Source organism: Mus musculus, chromosome 12 (genome assembly GCF_000001635.26).
Source record: "Mus musculus strain C57BL/6J chromosome 12, GRCm38.p6 C57BL/6J".
NCBI classification, from domain to species: Eukaryota; Metazoa; Chordata; class Mammalia; order Rodentia; family Muridae; genus Mus; species Mus musculus.
The window spans coordinates 109,579,737-109,596,989 of record NC_000078.6 but is presented as its reverse complement, the minus strand read 5'-3'; the positions used below and the strand labels follow the sequence as shown (position 1 = coordinate 109,596,989).

At 52.6% G+C, this 17,253-nt stretch overlaps 1 protein-coding gene, 1 long non-coding RNA gene and 14 other non-coding genes across 17 annotated transcripts in view; 3 read left to right on the top strand and 13 right to left on the bottom strand.

Annotated features, from left to right (window-relative positions):
- Rtl1 (retrotransposon Gaglike 1) overlaps positions 1–17,253 on the top strand; it is a 39,519-nt gene that overhangs the window by 7,429 nt on the left and 14,837 nt on the right. Inside the window, exon 3 of one of the 2 annotated variants that reach the window (XM_030246797.1) lies at positions 1,502–17,253. This exon is cut by the window's right edge and continues 14,837 nt beyond it. In XM_030246797.1, coding sequence (XP_030102657.1) covers positions 1,587–6,821 — 5,235 coding nt within the window. In that variant the 5' untranslated portion in view covers positions 1,502–1,586 and the 3' untranslated portion in view covers positions 6,822–17,253. The remainder of the gene's footprint in view (positions 1–1,501) is intronic. The other variant, NM_184109.2, reaches the window with a different exon arrangement.
- Mir3071 (microRNA 3071) lies at positions 1,593–1,672 on the top strand. The gene has a single exon (NR_037232.1). It is a non-coding gene; the product is annotated as a microRNA 3071 (primary transcript).
- Positions 1,602–1,663, bottom strand: Mir136 (microRNA 136). The gene has a single exon (NR_029550.1). It is a non-coding gene; the product is annotated as a microRNA 136 (primary transcript).
- On the bottom strand, positions 1,960–2,034 carry Mir432 (microRNA 432). The gene has a single exon (NR_035526.1). It is a non-coding gene; the product is annotated as a microRNA 432 (primary transcript).
- On the bottom strand, positions 2,391–2,484 carry Mir434 (microRNA 434). Its single transcript, NR_029953.1, has one exon. It is a non-coding gene; the product is annotated as a microRNA 434 (primary transcript).
- Positions 4,075–4,144, bottom strand: Mir127 (microRNA 127). Its single transcript, NR_029542.1, has one exon. It is a non-coding gene; the product is annotated as a microRNA 127 (primary transcript).
- On the bottom strand, positions 4,139–5,453 carry 6430411K18Rik (RIKEN cDNA 6430411K18 gen). The gene has a single exon (NR_002848.3). It is a non-coding gene; the product is annotated as an RIKEN cDNA 6430411K18 gen (long non-coding RNA).
- On the bottom strand, positions 5,152–5,275 carry Mir433 (microRNA 433). The gene has a single exon (NR_029952.1). It is a non-coding gene; the product is annotated as a microRNA 433 (primary transcript).
- Positions 6,453–6,543, bottom strand: Mir431 (microRNA 431). Its single transcript, NR_029951.1, has one exon. It is a non-coding gene; the product is annotated as a microRNA 431 (primary transcript).
- Mir3070b (microRNA 3070b) lies at positions 8,310–8,398 on the bottom strand. The gene has a single exon (NR_037231.1). It is a non-coding gene; the product is annotated as a microRNA 3070b (primary transcript).
- On the bottom strand, positions 8,959–9,047 carry Mir3070a (microRNA 3070a). Its single transcript, NR_037230.1, has one exon. It is a non-coding gene; the product is annotated as a microRNA 3070a (primary transcript).
- Positions 10,583–10,676, bottom strand: Mir665 (microRNA 665). Its single transcript, NR_030425.1, has one exon. It is a non-coding gene; the product is annotated as a microRNA 665 (primary transcript).
- Positions 10,844–10,910, bottom strand: Mir540 (microRNA 540). Its single transcript, NR_030260.1, has one exon. It is a non-coding gene; the product is annotated as a microRNA 540 (primary transcript).
- Mir337 (microRNA 337) lies at positions 11,105–11,201 on the bottom strand. The gene has a single exon (NR_029765.1). It is a non-coding gene; the product is annotated as a microRNA 337 (primary transcript).
- On the top strand, positions 11,117–11,177 carry Mir3544 (microRNA 3544). Its single transcript, NR_049184.1, has one exon. It is a non-coding gene; the product is annotated as a microRNA 3544 (primary transcript).
- Positions 16,675–16,757, bottom strand: Mir493 (microRNA 493). The gene has a single exon (NR_030573.1). It is a non-coding gene; the product is annotated as a microRNA 493 (primary transcript).

Genomic DNA, 17,253 nt, shown 5'->3' with positions numbered 1-17,253 from the left:
TAAGTGTCATGCTAACAAGGAGATGTCTAATTCTGAGAAACTGCAGACCCAAAAGCATCCTGCTGCAAGGTTTGGAGGATGGCCAACGGGAGTTTTACATGAATGACAACATGGGAGATTTCTGTTTATTTGGTTTTGTGTGTGTATGTGTGTGTGTTTCTGTTTTTGGATAGGTCAGCCCAGTGACCTTAAAAAAGAAAATTGAGAAGTAACAGAAGGTGCAGAATTCATAAAGACAATAGCTATATGGCTGAGCTATTGAATAACTAGCTTAATTTGTTTTGCAAACCAATACATCCCTTTAAATTCAATTTCCGTGCACTAAACCCTCCATGGCTAGATTTTCAAAAATTACGGAACAATCAGATTTCAAAGGTCCCATGCCCCCCCTTTCACCCAACTTCATACCTCTGTTAGATATACCCCTGTACCAGACGAAATCAACAGTGACAGAAAAGGGGGGGGGGGCACTTTTGAGAACGAAAACCCTGCTCCTGCCGAAGCAGAGGAGAAACTTGGAAAGATAGCATTTGTGAGACGTGCAGAAATGTTTGCATGAGCAGAATTGAGGCCAGATGTTTAAAGCTGCAGGAGCCCTGCAGACCAGGCAATCCTGGGAGAACAGTTTTTTTGAAAGCCCGGGAAAGGGTGTTTAGAAAGCTCCGACTCAGCTCAGAGCTGGAGAAAACGTGGCTTTGGACAGAGATCAAACCGAACAAGAGAAATGATACTATCCCTCCCCCACCCCCCTCTTATCCTGCATATGCACAAAGTGTGACCTAGGATGAAGCCATGAAAGTGCATGTTTTCAGCACATAGTAGGCATTTTATAAACATTTATGGGGAGCAAAATTAAAACCAAAAGCCATGGCTCTCTCTCACTTATTTCGGCTTGGAGCCTAGAGGAGGAAATAAGAGCTATTTTTGGCTGTTGACCCAACTGGCAGGATAGTGGCCAAGTGCCCAATTTCTCCTCTTTCCCCAGTTTGTGAAATAGCAGGCATCTCCCTGCAGATTCCCGCCTCCAACCAAGCTCACTGGGCTGGCTCTAGACCACCAAGCCTGCCAGCAGCCGCTTTGAGTGGCATTGAGATGTGACCTTTATGACTTTTGGGTGACTACAAATGGGAAGGGAACCTGGCCAGGGCAAAGCGGGCCAGAAGTGTGCCCTGCCAGGTGCTAGCTCGCCACAGAGGACGCTCCAGGCCAGTTGCTCCACAAAATTTATGGGCTGTGAATTTCTCATTCCACTAGAGGAAGTAGGCAGGTGGGGTAGTCAGACTCCGCCTGGAAGGCAGGTCAGGGGGTGACGGTCTTTCCCCTGGAGGTGCCCCAAGTAACCAGAAAAGGAGGCTGAACTGAATGCAGGAGGAATTTCTCCATTTTCTCTCTGATTCTAGTAACTTGGCATCTGCTTTGTCCTTGAGATAGAATCTGACCCTGCCATCTTGAGAACCTAAATTGCTACATTTTCTCCTGTCTTTTATCCCTCTGTCCCTAGGTTTTGGTCTCCACAGTTGCGGTCTCTGACCACACACATCACAATCTTACCAGTCTTCAGAGCACACTCCTTTCCAACCGACGACATGATAGAACCCTCTGAAGACTCATTTGAGACGATGATGGAGCTTAAGAATCCATCATCAAAACAAATGGAGTCCTCCGAGGGCTCATCCAACACCGTTGAAGAGACACCAGGCAGCAGTGGAGCCCAGGCGGGGGCCCAGGCAGGGGCCCAGGCGGAGGCCCAGGCGGAGACCCAGGTGGAGGCCCAGGCGGAGGCTCAGGCTGAAGCCCAGGTTGAGGCCCAGGTTGAGGCCCAGGCGGGCTCAGATAGTGGCCCAGCCCAGGAAGAAAAGGAGCCACCCAGTGGCCCCCTCAAGGAAATGCAAGAGCTGCCCACTAATCTACTCCAAGAAGTGGAGGAGCCATCCAGTGGCCCCCACCAGGAAATGCAAGAGCTGCCCACTGATCTACTCCAAGAAGTGGAGGAGCCATCCAGTGGCCCCCACCAGGAAATGCAAGAGCTACCCACTGATCTACTCCGGGAAGTGGAGGAGCCATCCAGTGGCCCCTACCAGGAAATGCAAGAGCTACCCACTGATCTACTCCGGGAAGTGGAGGAGCCATCCAGTGGCCCCTACCAGGAAATGCAAGAGCTACCCACTGATCTACTCCGGGAAGTGGAGGAGCCATCCAGTGGCCCCTACCAGGAAATGCAAGAGCTACCCACTGATCTACTCCGGGAAGTGGAGGAGCCATCCAGTGGCCCCTACCAGGAAATGCAAGAGCTACCCACTGATCTACTCCGGGAAGTGGAGGAGCCATCCAGCGACCCCTGTGAGGCATCATCTAACGATCTACCCCAAGACATGGAGGAATCAAGTGATGATGGTTCGAACCAGGAGTCGAGTGATGGTTCAAACCACGAATTAAGTAATGGTTCAAACCATGAGTCGAGCTTTGGTTCAAACCCAGAGTCGAGCGATGTTTCCAACCTGGAGTCAAGCGGTGGTTCAAACCAGGAGTCCAGCGATGGTTCACAAAAGGAGTCAAGCTATGATTCAAACCCGGAGTTAAGTGATAATTCAAACCAGGAGTTAAGCGATAATTCGAACCAGGAGTCAAGCGACAGTTCAAACCAGTCAAGTGATATTTCAAACCAGGAAGGGTCGGAACCACTCAGTGAGGCATCCGATTATAGCATGGATGAAACAATCAACTCATCCGAGACCCAGTCAGACCAAGATGATACTGACCTGGGAGATGACGAGGAAGAGGAGGAAGAGGAAGGTGGTGAAGAGGAAGGTCAGCCCAAGAACTCTCCAGAAGAAGTCGTGGCCACCATGGGGAACGTCATCTCGCTGTTCCTCCGGATGCAAGACCTAAAAGAACAACAGAGAGTGGCAGAAAGGCTCATGATGCAGGCTATCAACGAAGGTCGCCTGCCCTCCCTCAGGCCCTTCTCTGGAGATCGCAGAGACTACCATGAGTTTGTCGTGCTCTGCCAGATGACAATGCAGAACTACCCAAGTATGCTATACAATGATGAGCTGCGGGTGAAATTCGTCATCCGCCACCTGACTGACCTAGCCTTGGAATGGGCCAACGACCTCGTAGAGCAGAACAGCCCAGTGATAAACAACTTCTCAGCCTTCCTGGAGGCCATGTCAGAAAAGTTTGAGTATCGGCAGACCCTGCGTGTGGCGGAAGACGCCATGTTCAACATCAGGCAGGGGAACCGCTGTGCGGCCGATTACATCAATGAGTTCCGGGGTCTGATACCCACCTTAGGCTGGCCAGATGAAGTCCTGCAGGCCCACCTGTGCCAGGGGCTCAACGAAGAGATCAGGCACTATCTGTTCCGGATCCCTCAGCCGAATTCCCTAGACAACCTGATTGTACTTGTCCTGCAACTTGAAGAAAAGCTGGCAGAGAGAAGAGCATTACTCAGGCTGCCACCTGAGTCGCGCCCAAGAAGCGTAGCCTGGATGGATGCTCCCGCCCCAGAGAAGTGGAGGGTAAGCAGCTGGCTGCCCAATGAGTTCCACCCAGACATTGATCGCGATCACCTCTTCTTACTGCTCTTGGTGAGAGTGGACCCCTACCACAGTGTCGCAGTGCGGGCCCTGGTGGACTCAGGAGCAGAAGGGAACTACATGGATGAGAGGTTTGCCCAGGAACACTATGTGGAACTCTATGAGAAGCCTTATCCACAGATAATCCAAGGTGTGGATGGCATCCCAATTGGCAATGAACCCGTCTGGCTGTGCACCGAGCCCCTGGTATGTGTCCACCAGAAGCATTATGAGTACATCGAATTTGACATCTTACCTTCGCCCAACTTCTCCATCGTCTTAGGCATGAAGTGGCTCCGAACCCATGCCCCTGAAGTCGACTGGATGAGAGGCCGGTGTACCTTCCACTCTCCCTACTGTCTGCGGAATTGCTTCACCCCACCTCCACCATGCATCGCACTAGAGACATACAGCATAAGCCTACTGCCCGGATTGCCACACACATACTCAGACCTGGCCGACGTGTTTAACCCGAGGGAGGCAGATGATGAGACTTCCGACCAGCCAAGCTCAGACGGATCCGATGATCTTTCTGAATCAGAGCCCTCTGAGCTTCAGCAGGCTGGAGACAGTGATCAAAGCGGCGTCTTTTACGAGTCTGGGGCCCGAGAGACTTTGGAACCTGTGAGCGCCAGGATGCAAGAGAAAGCCAGGCAGCAAGAGAAAGCCAGGGAGCAAGAGGAATACTGGATACTGTATGACATGCTGACTGACAGACAAGACTACACGCAGATGGTACCAGAGCTATTCGACCAGCTACATGGAGCGGCATGGTTCACAAAACTGGAGCTGCTTGGGATTAAGGAAAGTGAGATGAGGCACACGGTCACACACACGGAAGACACTTGGAGAGCATCGTTCGGTTTCGGCCTTCACCAGATGAGATGCTACCGGCCCTTCACAATGAACTCATACTCTGACGAAGGGAACAACATTGTTCACTTCATCCTAAAAGACATCCTAGGGTTGTTTGTGATTTGCCATGGCAGAGAGGTCCTGGTCTACTCAATGAGCCAGGAGGAACACTCCCAGCATGTCCGCCAAGTCCTGGTCCGCTTTCGGTATCACAACATCTACTGTTCACTGGACAAAACTCAGTTCCATCGCCAGACCGCTGAAATCTTGGGCTTCAACATATCCCCCAAAGGGGTGAAACTGAACAAGAACCTTATGAACCTCATCGTGGGGTGCCCTGTCCCTGGCAGCAGGAGGTGTCTTCAAAGTGTGATTGACCTTGTCTATCCCTATCGCCACTTCGTGGAGAACTTCGCTGTCATCGCAGCACCCCTAGTGAGACAACTGCTGAGTTCAGAGCCCTACTACTGGGGAGAAGAGGAGCAGGAGGCCTTGGAATCCCTGAAGAGGGCTTTCCGCAAGTCGCCCGTTCTCTATCACCCTAAGCCTCAGAACCCATTCTACTTGGAAACAGACATCACTGGGTCATTCCTGTCTGCCTCCCTGGTCCAAACCGACGACGAAACTGGCAAGAAATCTACCTGTGCTTTCTATTCAAGACCCCTCTCTACAATGGAGGTGGAGTACCCTCGAGTGGAGATGAGGATCCTTCCAATCCGGGCTGCCTTCATGGTGTGGTGCCGCTACCTGGAGAACACCGAGGAGCCCATCATGATCCTTCTCAACACAGAGGATCTAGCCTCTCTGAATAATGACAGGCTCACCGTACTTCTCCCCGGGCATTGGGTCTTCTTCTTCTCACACTTCAATTTTGGTGTTATGGAGATGCCAGCTGAAGGTGACACACAAGCACTCTTCCGCAGATGTTGGAACCAGAGAGGCTTCAGAGCAAGGTTTCTGCGCCCACTGCTGCTTATGTCCATTAGGGCAAATCTAAGGTACTTTGACAGATCCTCTGAGACTGAGGATAAAGAGGATGATGAAGAAGAGGAGGAGGAAGATGGTGAAGAAGAAGAAGGGGAGGAGGAGGAAGATGGTGAAGAAGAAGAAGGGGAGGAGGAGGAAGATGGTGAAGAAGAAGAGGAGGAGGAGGAAGATGATGAAGAAGAAGAAGGGGAGGAGGAGGAAGATGGTGAAGAAGAAGAAGGGGAGGAGGAGGAAGATGGTGAAGAAGAAGAAGGGGAGGAGGAGGAAGATGGTGAAGAAGAAGAAGGGGAGGAGGAGGGAGAGGAGGAGGAAGAAGGAGAGGAGGAAGAGGAGGAAGAAGAGGATGAGGAGGAAGAGGAGGAGGAAGAGGAAGAGGAGGAAGAAGAGGAGGAAGAAGAGGAGGAGGAGGAAGAGGAGGAAGAAGAGGAGGAGGAAGATGAGGAAGAAGAGGATGAGGAGGAAGAAGATGAGGAGGTGCCCAGCATGGTGCGGGAGCTACTGGCTGCCATCCCGATGGACCATATCCTCAATGGCTTACTGGCTCACTTCAGTGTGGCCCAGATCCGGGCCGTTGTCCTAAACTTCTTCCGTGGCCTGCTCTACTGGAAGAGTCTCCTGGGTGTGGCAGCTGTCCTGGTGATGTTGAGAGCAAGGCAGCCCCTCTCCCCAGTGCCTGCCCCTAATTTGGAAGTGGCCAGGCCTCAGCACCGGCACACACTCCGACTCATCCTGGACTCGACCCTCATTGCGAGTAGTGGCATGGCCACAGCCATCGCTCAGTTGCTCAGCCAGATGCCCCCTCTAGTGGGTGCCAACACCCTCCCAGCTCGAGAGCTGGCTGAGCTTTTCCTGGGCCCAAGGTGCTGGCATCGGAATGCTCTGCATTCCCAGCCTCCACGGGGGATGCGCTTCACCCCTGGGTTCTGGTTGACCCTGTGTGAGTTCTTTGGGGTCAGAGTCAACCCTGAGGATGACGTCTTTCCTGACCCTTACCAGCACCGGTACTTGGAACTGCACGTCGTTGGGGATGAAGATGTCGTCTTGCGAGAAGCCCTGCAAGACGACCTGCAACGTTACCGTCAGTGTGGCCTGCATGACGGCCTGCAAGACACCTCGCAGGACGCGCAGGACAACGACGTGCAAGAGGACCTGTTTGGCGACCAGGAAGCGGTCACCTTCAGACCACGAAATCTTTTGGACCCAGAGGTCCTAGATTTCCTCAACAACCGGCTACTCTACACCCTGGGCACCGATGGCCGCCTTACTCTGCTTAGCAGAGATCAGGTGGCCCAGGCCCTCACACGATTCCTGGCCATGGCCTCCAGAATGGCGCTGCCTTCCCCAGCCAGGGAACAGGCAAGGCTAGAAGAGCTATCAGACTCAGATGATGAACTTGACTGAAAACACACCAAGTCACTGTCATTTTCCCTTGTGCCTCGGCCAGCTTCGCTCAGATCCAGCACACCCTCTTGCTACTCCTAACCCAAGGGGAACCCACTTGTGAAGGGCCACAACTTCATCAACCAGCAACATCATCTGTGCTAAAGAACTAGCCAACTATCAGCGTCCCAGAACCAGCCAAGACTGTGTAACCCTAACTGTCCTAACTGTCCGGGCCCCAGGCCCACAAAAGGGAGTGAGACCAATGAGGAGAGAGCAGTGATGAGCAACAGTGACCCCGTCACCCCAGGCCAGATGCAGAGCAGATACAGCAGGTGCAGCCAAGCAAGCAGATGCCAGTGACCCCACCACCACCCCCTGAGTGGCAGGCGGCCACCTGTGCATCCTGGGACACTGACCTTGGGTGCTCCACGGACTTCTACCTCTACACCGGTGCTCCGACTCCCCTGGACACGCCCCTACTCCCTCCCAGTCTCCCAAGGTGCTGTGGTTCCATGCTTTCCACAACCCCAGCCCACCCTGCAAGCAAGTCCACCCCCCCCCCCACAACCCACCCACCCACTACCGGTCTGGTCCGGCTCCATTGACACCTCATCTGACCCTGAACTCTGATCTTACCTGGGCAGAACTGCTCCAAGGAGCATTCGACGTACCAGTGTGACTTACCAGATGGACTGATCCACCCTGAAGGTCCCTGAGACTCAGAGGACCCAAGAAAGGGTGGTAGCAACCAAGTGGGGCTCCCTTTTCCCTCCCCAAATGGACATATGGACAGTGCAGGGGACAGAGACCTTCCATAAAGGAGGGAGCCCCCAAGAGACACTGGTGAAGCCCCAGATACCCAGAGTACTGTGCCAAGGAGCCAAGAGTGCTCTGACCAGACCCACTGCTCACTGCCACAGGAAGGAGAGGTCCTTCCATTGCTTTCCCAACTCATACCTGCTTTTGCCCCATGAATAAAGAGAAGAAAAGATTATCTGACTTTGTGGTTTGTTCTAAAAGGGAGAGGGTGGATAGTAGGAGGCAGGACTGGAGAACATGGAGCATGGGGTCAGAAAGGATGGAGTGTGAAGAGAGGGTTGGGATGGGCAAGGGCAAGGGTGGGAGGGGCAGGGATAGGAGGGCTTGACTCTCCAGAAACAGCTCATGAAGACATGGAGCAACAGGCCTCCTGTCTTCTCCTAAAGGGAGGGAAGTCAATTCACTCTCAAAACTTTGGGCTCCTCTGGGAAATGGACCAAGGGTTTCATGGGGCAGAAGGAGGGTACCCAGAATTCCCAGCCCTCATCTGGTCCCAGCCCTCTAGTCACATGAGAAATGAGGAATGGCCAGACTGTGCTCAATGCCCACAGCTGAGGAGGGTCAACAGGCAGGATGTTTGAGCTTGGATCCCAGAAAAACAGTTCTTAGAACCCAAGACTGCATCCCTCCACGCCCCCTCCAGCCTGCACTGGGGTCACTGTGCCCTTATGGGTCCTAAGGGGCCTCATGACAAGGAATCTACCCCTGACCATAGCACCAGAAGATCATGGGGAGGATCCCAGGTTCAAGGTCAGGGGCTCAGCCTCACTCAGCACTTCCTCCTGTTGCTAAGGAGGCTCCAGTGGCCCCCCACTGGAACCATTCCCACAGTTGGCCCCTGAGATCCTTGCCTTAAAAAAAGCTATCTTGAGGGATACTCTGGGATGGGGAAGGAGCTCCTAGGGGTAGAGGGAAATTGAGCAAATAGTCCCTTACTCACAAACTCTATACTTCCTACCCAGAAAATCTGCACACAAGCTAGGAGTATAAAAACAAGGGCCCCCTCCCACTGTGACCTCAAAGATAGTGGGCAGGTGCAATGAGCAGGGCCCTCACGCCCAAGGGCCCTTTCTTAACTCTGCCCTTTATATCTTGCCTGGAAATGTACCCCTGAGTTAACCTCAAGGGGCCCTCTTTGGCCTGAGAATGTGTCAGACCCCTGGATACCCAGCATGACACCTCCCCCTACCTGCTTTCAGCTCTTTGATCCCATCTATACAGGATCTATAAGCTTGGGTCCCAGAAAAACCCTACTTAGAACGCAAGATTGCATCCCTCCACGCCCCCTCCAGCCTGCACTGGGGTCACTGTGTCCTTATGGGTCCTAAGGGGCCTCATGACAAGGAATCTACCCCTGACGGTAGCACCAGGAGATCATGGATAGGATCCCAGGTTCAAGGTCAGGGGCTCAGCCTCACTCAGCACTTCCTCCTGTTCCTAAGGAGCGTCCATAACCTTAAGGTGGGACTGGGGTCCTATTGGAGGAGAACAAACGTACCAGTCCTGTACCCTCACTTAGTTTACCTGGGCACCTCCAACAAAACTGGGCCTCAAAACAAAACAAAACAATCCTGTCCCTGCTTGGTGAGGACTTCTCTGGCCCAGTGAATGCAGAGATGACTTAGGTCAGGACTACTGCCAGGGGCCCCAAGGCCCTGAGGGCCCCAAGCAAGTGAGAGTGAAGGAGAACTCAGTGAGCCAGCAGCCCGCCAAGAGGCTGCCAGTGATGTTGACTGCAGAGGTGCGTTTACCCACAGCCCGCACGAACACAGACCATAAAGGACAATAAAGGCCCGCAGGCCTACCAATCTACCCAGCAGGGATTTGTCCCCATTAACAGCAAAAGGAGGTGGTCCGGACTGTGAAGAGAGCTGGTGACGTGCTAAAACGTGCTAAAACGGTAGGTTATCAGGTTATCGGCGGAGCCACTTATAGAGATTGAAAAACACAACACAAACCTTTTTTTTTCTCCTGGGGAAGAGAAAAGAAAAGAAAGAAATTGGTGTGAAAGTTCCTGCTAGGGGATGATAACATCACTTCCAACCCTGTCAAGGTGAAAACCAGAGGCCAGGCCCTGGCTGCAGACTCCACCCACCAAGGAGCTGCCCCCACTTCCCAGCTTCAGTCCCCAACCAGAGAGCTCTGACAGCATCCAGGAACAAAGAGGAGCAGGGGCCCTCCCTTGCCCACCTTCCCTGTCCTCTCCATTGCTTCCCCTTATAAGATGTCCCTGCAGGTACCAGAGCCAGTGACAGCACACACACAGGACCCTGAGTCCAGAGTTTTACCAGCTCCTCACCAGGCTGGAGCAGAGATCTCCACATGCCTGGGTAACCTGGGCTAACTTGGGCTACCCCCATAGTAAGAAAAGGAAAAGAAAATATTACCCACCCCTCAACTGTCCCATACACCTTAAGCCCTGGTGCTGGGCCCAGGGGACCACATCGTTAGACACGATCTGAGACCTGAGCAGCAAACCTCATCTGGACTTTGATCCACCTGTGTGAGCTGAGAGACACGCATGACCATCTTGCCACCAAGACCGTGCAGGAGCACAAGTAGGAAGAAGGAGATTGGGGGCAGAGGGGGGGACAGGGAAGGGAGAGACAGTGGTGAAGGGGAGGGGGACTGGGTGTGGCCTGGGTCCTCCCTGTCCTGCCCTCAAATCCTTTCACAGCTTCCAGGCTATTCACTCAGGGTGCTCCTGTGTGCCGGGGCTGGCTGCCATAGCTGGTAAATGCAGTTAATAATGGTGGTGTTGTGGGGATGGAGATGGGCCCTGTATGCATGCAATGACCTAGGTATTGGGGTTCAGACTCTACGCCAGCTGCTCATTGTGCTACTGAAGTGTCTGTGGGCACCCGGCCTGGGAGGAGGATGAACAGGGATCTTCTGCACTCCTTAGGGGATCCAGAGTTTGAACTGAATGAGGTGAGACGTCTCCAGAAGGGCTCAAGGAGAGAGTAAGAGGCCGCCTGTAAGGGACCTCAGCCTCCTGGTCATAAAAACATAATCCTGGATAGAGGCAGAGGCCCCTCAAGGAGACCCTGTTCTGGGAGCACTGGTAATGCTCAGCCCTGCCCTGTCTCAGCCCTGTGCCCTGCTCTAGTAACAAAGACCCCATCTCTCAAGGATCCACCCTTTCTGCTAGGAGCTGGGTCCCCTCAGAGGACCTCCAGGAGAGAACGGCTCCTGGAATCCCAGTGGGAGGAGCCCCAGAGTAGGCCCAGGATCGACCTCTGACCTGTCTACCCTTGGCCACAGAGTCAGAGGGTGACCCTTGGCCCAGCCCCAGGGAATGTCCCACCAGGGGTATAGCTCCCCCGCCAAGGAATGATCTCAGGTATGGCCCAGCCCCGGGTATTCCCCTCCAGGAACTGTGGAGAATGGCGAGAAAGCATGCCAGGGGAAAAGAGCGAGCTGAAGACGCGTCCCTAAGCGGCCCAAGGTGCGCGGAGGAGGGTCCGGAGGCCTCACGCGGTTGAAGGGGGTGAAGAAAGGCATCATATAGGAGCTGAATGGCTGTGCAATCAACTCCTGCATGACGCCGTTCCCACCCCCCAACTTCTCACTACACTGGGACCCTCCTCTCCTGAAAAAGCAAGGCAAGAAGCACAGACAACAGGTAGGACAGACTCCCAGGGCTTAGTGTTAGAGGAAGGAAACCAAAGGCCAGCCAGCCCTAGGGCACCTGCAGCACAGTGGAAGCATCTACCCTCCTTGCCCAACCTCACTTCTTATAAACTCTCATGGAGTGACTGGAGCCAATCCAGGGGATGAGGAGGGGGGAGAGGGAGCAGAGGGATGGGAGGGAGAGAGGAGGGGCAAGGGAGCACTGAAGGAGGGGTGGGGAAGCGGAGAGGGAAGGAAGGGTGACTGTGGTCACAGGAGTGTCCTGCTAAGGTCCATCCCGAGTATCCAGTGGGTTCCTCTGCAGACCTAGAAGGGACTCATGGGAACCAGCAGGAGCTTAGACGCCCCAGATGGATCCCCCAAAAAGATGCATGGGTTAAAAGCTACTCAGTGTGGTGAGGGGACAAACTGCAGGTACAGCTAACAACCGCTCCCCAGGTTCTTTGAGTGTCAACTTGAGTTACACTCCTCCATGAATAACTAAAAACCACAAACTGCTTTTGCTTGCCTGTTAGTTTTTTTGTTTGTTTGTTTGTTTTTGAAACAGGATCTGTGTAATCCAGAGTGGATCCCGACTTCTCCATCTTCCTGCCTCAGGCTTCCAAGTGTGGCTATGATTGACAGGCCTCTGTCACCATGGCCAGCTTGAATGGCACATGTGTATCACCTTACATATGAATAAAGTAAAAAAAAAAAATCTTTCCTGACTTGTGCTCTTCTCTTCCTTGTCTGGCACACCCACCAACTGCCAACAAACACTTGTCCCAGCATAGTCTCAGAGAGCAGGGTATAAAGAGGTAGTATGGGGGTGGGAGGGAGTAGTAAGGATGGGAGGCCAGAAGACAGGTGAACACAGGTGGGGAAGGGAGGACTCGGTGTTAAGCCAGGGAGGAAGGGAGCTGCACACGACATGTGAATGACAAAGGGTTAAGGCAGCTCAATGCTGTGGTAAGATGCTGCAGATGTCAGTGGGGCAGGGGAGAGAGAGAAGGGGGGCTCAGGGCAGCATGTGGAACACAGCTGCACATCATCCAGGGCAGAAGAGGGTTGCAAAGGGACATGTATGTGTATGGGAGCATAGGGACATGGCTCACGGGAAGCAGGAGGGTCTCAGGGTGACGTATGTCACAAGGGAGAGATGAAGGATATGATATCCCACGCAAAGAGGGGGTCTTCATGTCATAAAGAAAAGAACAGGGACATCCCATGATGCCTACCTACACAGGGGGGTGTCAGTAACATATGGAGAGATTAAGGGATTAAATCTAGCGGATGGGGAGTGGTCCAAGGCTATACATGGGGGAGAGAATCCATGGTACAGGGGAGAAAAAATGTAAATGTGATGTGCAGAGGAGGGGTAACATGACACATAAAAAGAGGAGGGGCTCAGTATGACTCTTGTACAGGAGAGCCTATGACTCCTGAGAAAGAGACTGGGCTGCATGTGGGACATAAGGAGGAGGGGCTCTGATAGAGGAAATAGGGGCTCGGTGTGACATCTGTCAAGGAAAGTGTTCATCACAAGTGGGGAGAAGGACTAGATGTGACACCTATGAGTTGCTTTGTGACCTGGAGGACATGCACGTCACAGTGTGGTATGTGTAGAGGCAGAGCGCTCCATGTCACAAGGCAAGGGGTGGATGTCTCAACGTGCTGCGTGCAGAGGTGGGGCTTCCCAACATGAAGAGAGAGCGAGAGGAGAAGAGTTCCGTGTACCGCATCTGGAGCACCAGCAGGGTTTGTGGTGACTAAAAGGAACGAGGGCTATGGGACACATGATTTAGGGGCCCTCTCACGATGGAGGAGCTCAGAGTCAGGGAGGGGCCTAAGGTGAATGGGGAGTAAGTGGGATGAAGCTCGGGTGCACAGGGCACACGGGTGGGGCTAGGCTAAGCATGACACACGTGGGGAGAGGTGTTCTCTCTCTAGGACACATGGGTAGAACTCAGGTGACCACGACAGGTGTGAGAGGGGGCATACAGAACGTAGGAAGGGTTAGGCTAAGCATGACACATGTAGAGGAATGGTGCTCTTCAGGACATATGGGTGGAGCTAGGCAAAGCGTGCCCCATTATGGAATTTTCTCTTTAAGACACATGGCTGACAATAGCCTAACCCTAACACAGGATGACAAGAGGAGAGGACTCAGTGTGAGGCCAGCAATAAGACATAAGAAATGTTAACACATGAACACAGAGGGTCTTGGAAGTGCAGCCTGATGGGAGGGGTCTGTCCAAGACAAAGCAGGTGTAGTGGGAAACCATGTAAAGATAGGGAAGAGAAACTTACTCTGACCCAGGTAGGGGAGTGGAGCTGAATGTGATACCCGTGGAGAGATGAGACGCAGTGTGACTCAGGACCCTTGTTGTGATTCATGGGTGGTGGGAGGGGCTCTGTGTGTGACATAGGTGTAGAAAGTTTTGACATGTAATGGGGTCTAGATGAGAAACACTTGGAAAAGAGACACAAATGTCTTGTGCGAGGGTAGAGAGCTCATAACTCTGAGTGCCACTGTTGAAAAGGGACTTAGCCTAACACAAAGGAGAATTGAGGAACTGTGGGACACACGGCCAAGGAAAGACTTAGGATAGCACAGTGAGGACCAGTTTGATACCTAGGTGGCATGACCCCATGTGATGAACAGAAGGAGAACGGTTCTGTGAGAAAGGTGTGACAGGTGACCGAGGGGAGTCTGTGTGAGAGGAAAGGGGTTCAGTGTGTCACAGGAAAAGAGCATGTGAGGCAGGAGTAGAGAGACACAAGGAGGCAAGACTCCAGGTGTCAGGAGAGGTGGATTGTGCTCATGGTAAGAAGCATGGAGAATCTTTTCTGTTTGAGGCACATAGGCTGGAGCATGGTATGACAAATGGGGATGAGAGGTTCAAAGTGACACAGGGGAGGACACACAGGAAGGTAGTGCTTCATGTGGCACATGGGTACAAAAGGGGCTCGGCATGACACACGCATGGGTGTGACACCTGGTGGCAGAGGGGGAATTGGTGTGAAACACAAAAGGGGAGGGGACTATGCAATTCACAAGCATGAGGTCAACATGACCCATGAAGAGGAGAGGACCTCAAGAGAGCAAGAGGGCTGTGCTTTAGGTAAAACCAGAGGGGCAGGCGGGGTTCTACATGCCTGAAGAGCAAGGGTGAACACTGAGGGGAGGGGGGAGGGGGACTCAGTGTCACAGGGGAGGGTAACAGACTTGGTCTAGCACACAAATTGAGAAGTCCATGACTCAGTGGCTGTGTAAGTGAGGAGAGAGACTCCAGGTGACAGGGGTGGAGGCAGGATTCAATGTCACTTAGGTGTGGGGGCTATGGATGATACATCCCAGCGGTGGGCGTTTGGTGTGACACACAGGGGCTTGTGTGACACATGAATGGAGGAACTTTGTGTGACACGTGTTTCTTACTGACAGGGAGGTGGGAGAAACTCTGCACTTGGCCTGGCAGGAGTTTGCATTAGTAGCACAGAGAGGAGTGGCTACCTAAAACGTGGGAGAGGGTGGTGTGTGGGCGAAGGAAGAGGTGTGTGTGTGTGTGTGTGTGTGTGTGTGTGACACATGAGGAGACAGGGCAGAGCTCAGATAAGGGACAGCTGCATGAGCCTAGGTGGGACACTAAGGAGGAGAGTGGGCTTGGTGTGACATTAGTAGACTCAGCCTGAAGCACTGAAACAACACAAGATACAGAAGATACCAGCTTTTACTGAACTACTTGTGTGGTCACTGTGGGGAGAGCTTTGTGTGACTTCTGGATGCAGGAGGATGTCTATGTGACAGTCCAGTGTGGAGCAACTTGGGGTGACATGGAGGTGGGGCAGGGACTAAAGGGGTAGGGGAGGAGTTCGAGGTGATATCAAAAGAGGAGGTGGGTCCATGTCACATACAGTAGGGTCACAGATTGTGACACATGACTAGATAGAGATTTATAGGTTAGTAAATGGCTCTGTGTGATACTAGAATAGAAGCATAGTTCAATGTGACCCAGGAATGAGGGCAGAGGACCCAAGTAATAATTCGGTGGAGGGGTACTTAGTAGGACATAAAAGGGGGACTTTGTTATGGCATTGGAAGACGAGATAGTCAGGACACATTAGACTCAATTTAGGTTGGGGGTTCATATGATAACTGGAGGGGAGTTCATGAGACACAGAGTGGAAAAGGGGTCAGGATAGGACACACCTGAAAGAGGGGTTTGGTCAAGTACCCCGTACTGTGTCTCAGGTAAAGGAAGAAGACACAGTAGCCAGGAGGGCGGTCTGACAAGAGTGAGAGAACCTCAGGAGGCTCAGTTCACACGTGGAGGCAGCTTGGCATGAGTCACAGAGGGATTCGGTGTGATGAAAGGGTAGATAGAGAGGGATTCATTGTGGTAGGAGGAAGCCTGTGATCTGTGACCAGATATCGGACCTAGTGTAACACAGAGGTGACAGAGGTTAAGTGTGACAATGAGAGCCTGAACATCACACATGGGTAGAAGGAGGGACTGAAGGGGATCTGTGAGCGGGGAAGCATCTCAGGTAGACAGAAACTTCAGGTGACTCAGGTAAGGAGGTGAGACACATGGTTGTGACATGGGGAGGGGGCGGTAGGGTCACATCACTGGTGGGGTTTGGGCTCTCCTCCTTAAGCATCTAGAGATTGATGTCCCTCTACCTCAGCCCTGTAGGCACCAAGGCATTAACATAGCCAACCCCATTCCAGTTCCAAATCTAAAAAAAAAAAAAAAAAAAAAAAAAACCACACATTTAATTGAACATCCTGAAATGTATAAATAGATTCATTGCAACAATACATTCCTGAGAGCCCTGGTATAGGCCTGAGGGCCACCACAGTACCCAAATGTCAAGTACGTGTCAAACCTTAAGGGAACCTTTAAGTCCCATTACCCACCCTCAAAGAAAACTGACAGGTTTCTCAGAACCAGGAACTCCCAACATAGTAGTTTAACAGCATATGATCAAGAAAAAATGATTAATAACAGCAGACAGAGAGATCCCACACCCTCCCCCCACCCAGAGCCCCAAAGTGCACAGAAAATAGGCCAGGGATCAATCTCCAACAAAGCAGACTCCTGGGTTTGCTGACCCAGAGACCTGGGTGTAGATGATAGGGAAACAAGGCTGCTGGGGGCAGGAATCTGGGAGTGAGCCATTCTGGGAGGGTATTAGTGCTAGTGGACTGAGTACCTAGTACCACTTCTGGGACAAGCCACCCACTTGGAACAAAGAGGTCACCTAAGGCCTCTCCTTACAGATTATTTTGGAAATCGTAGGGCAGGGGCTGCACCTACACCTCCTCCCTGCATCCACACCCAAGCAGCCTTGACACAGGCTCCCTTCCCATCCAGCAGTTTGTAAGCATCTCCCCGAGGTGTGGGCTCTCAAGGGCAACGTCCATCTACACGATGCCTGGCACAGGGCCTGGCACACAGTAGGACCTTCACCGAATGTGCAAAAAATGAATGAAAGCCTACCATGTACAAGGCCCTGGCGGCCAGAGTGAGCCCAGAAGCGAGGATGATGGAGGTGAGGAAGGTGATGGACTGGCCAGAGGTGAGATGCTGAGCCCAGGGAGATGACAGAGGCCAGGTAGAGGTGATGAAAGTCATGATGATGAAGTCCATGGTGACAGACATGCATGAGATAGACCCCCCGCCCCTCTCAGAACAGAACAGGAGGAAAAAGCCAGGACCCTAAGGCTGAGCCTAGAAACCTCTCTCTCTGAAGATCACTATGGATTACATGTCTAGCTTGATCCCCCACCCTGAACATCCAACATGGCAGATCATTATCCCAGCATGGTGTTCGGAGAATTTCTGAGCCTGGTCATCCTACCAGGTAGGAAAAGCAGATGCCCTGAACAGGGCCCCTTAAACAGATTCTGTTTACAGACAATTCTAGAGAGCCATCTCTCCTCCCTAAATCCATCTTAAAAATTACACTTATCATTGTGTATGCGAGAGCGTTGGTACACAATGGAGCGGTCAGA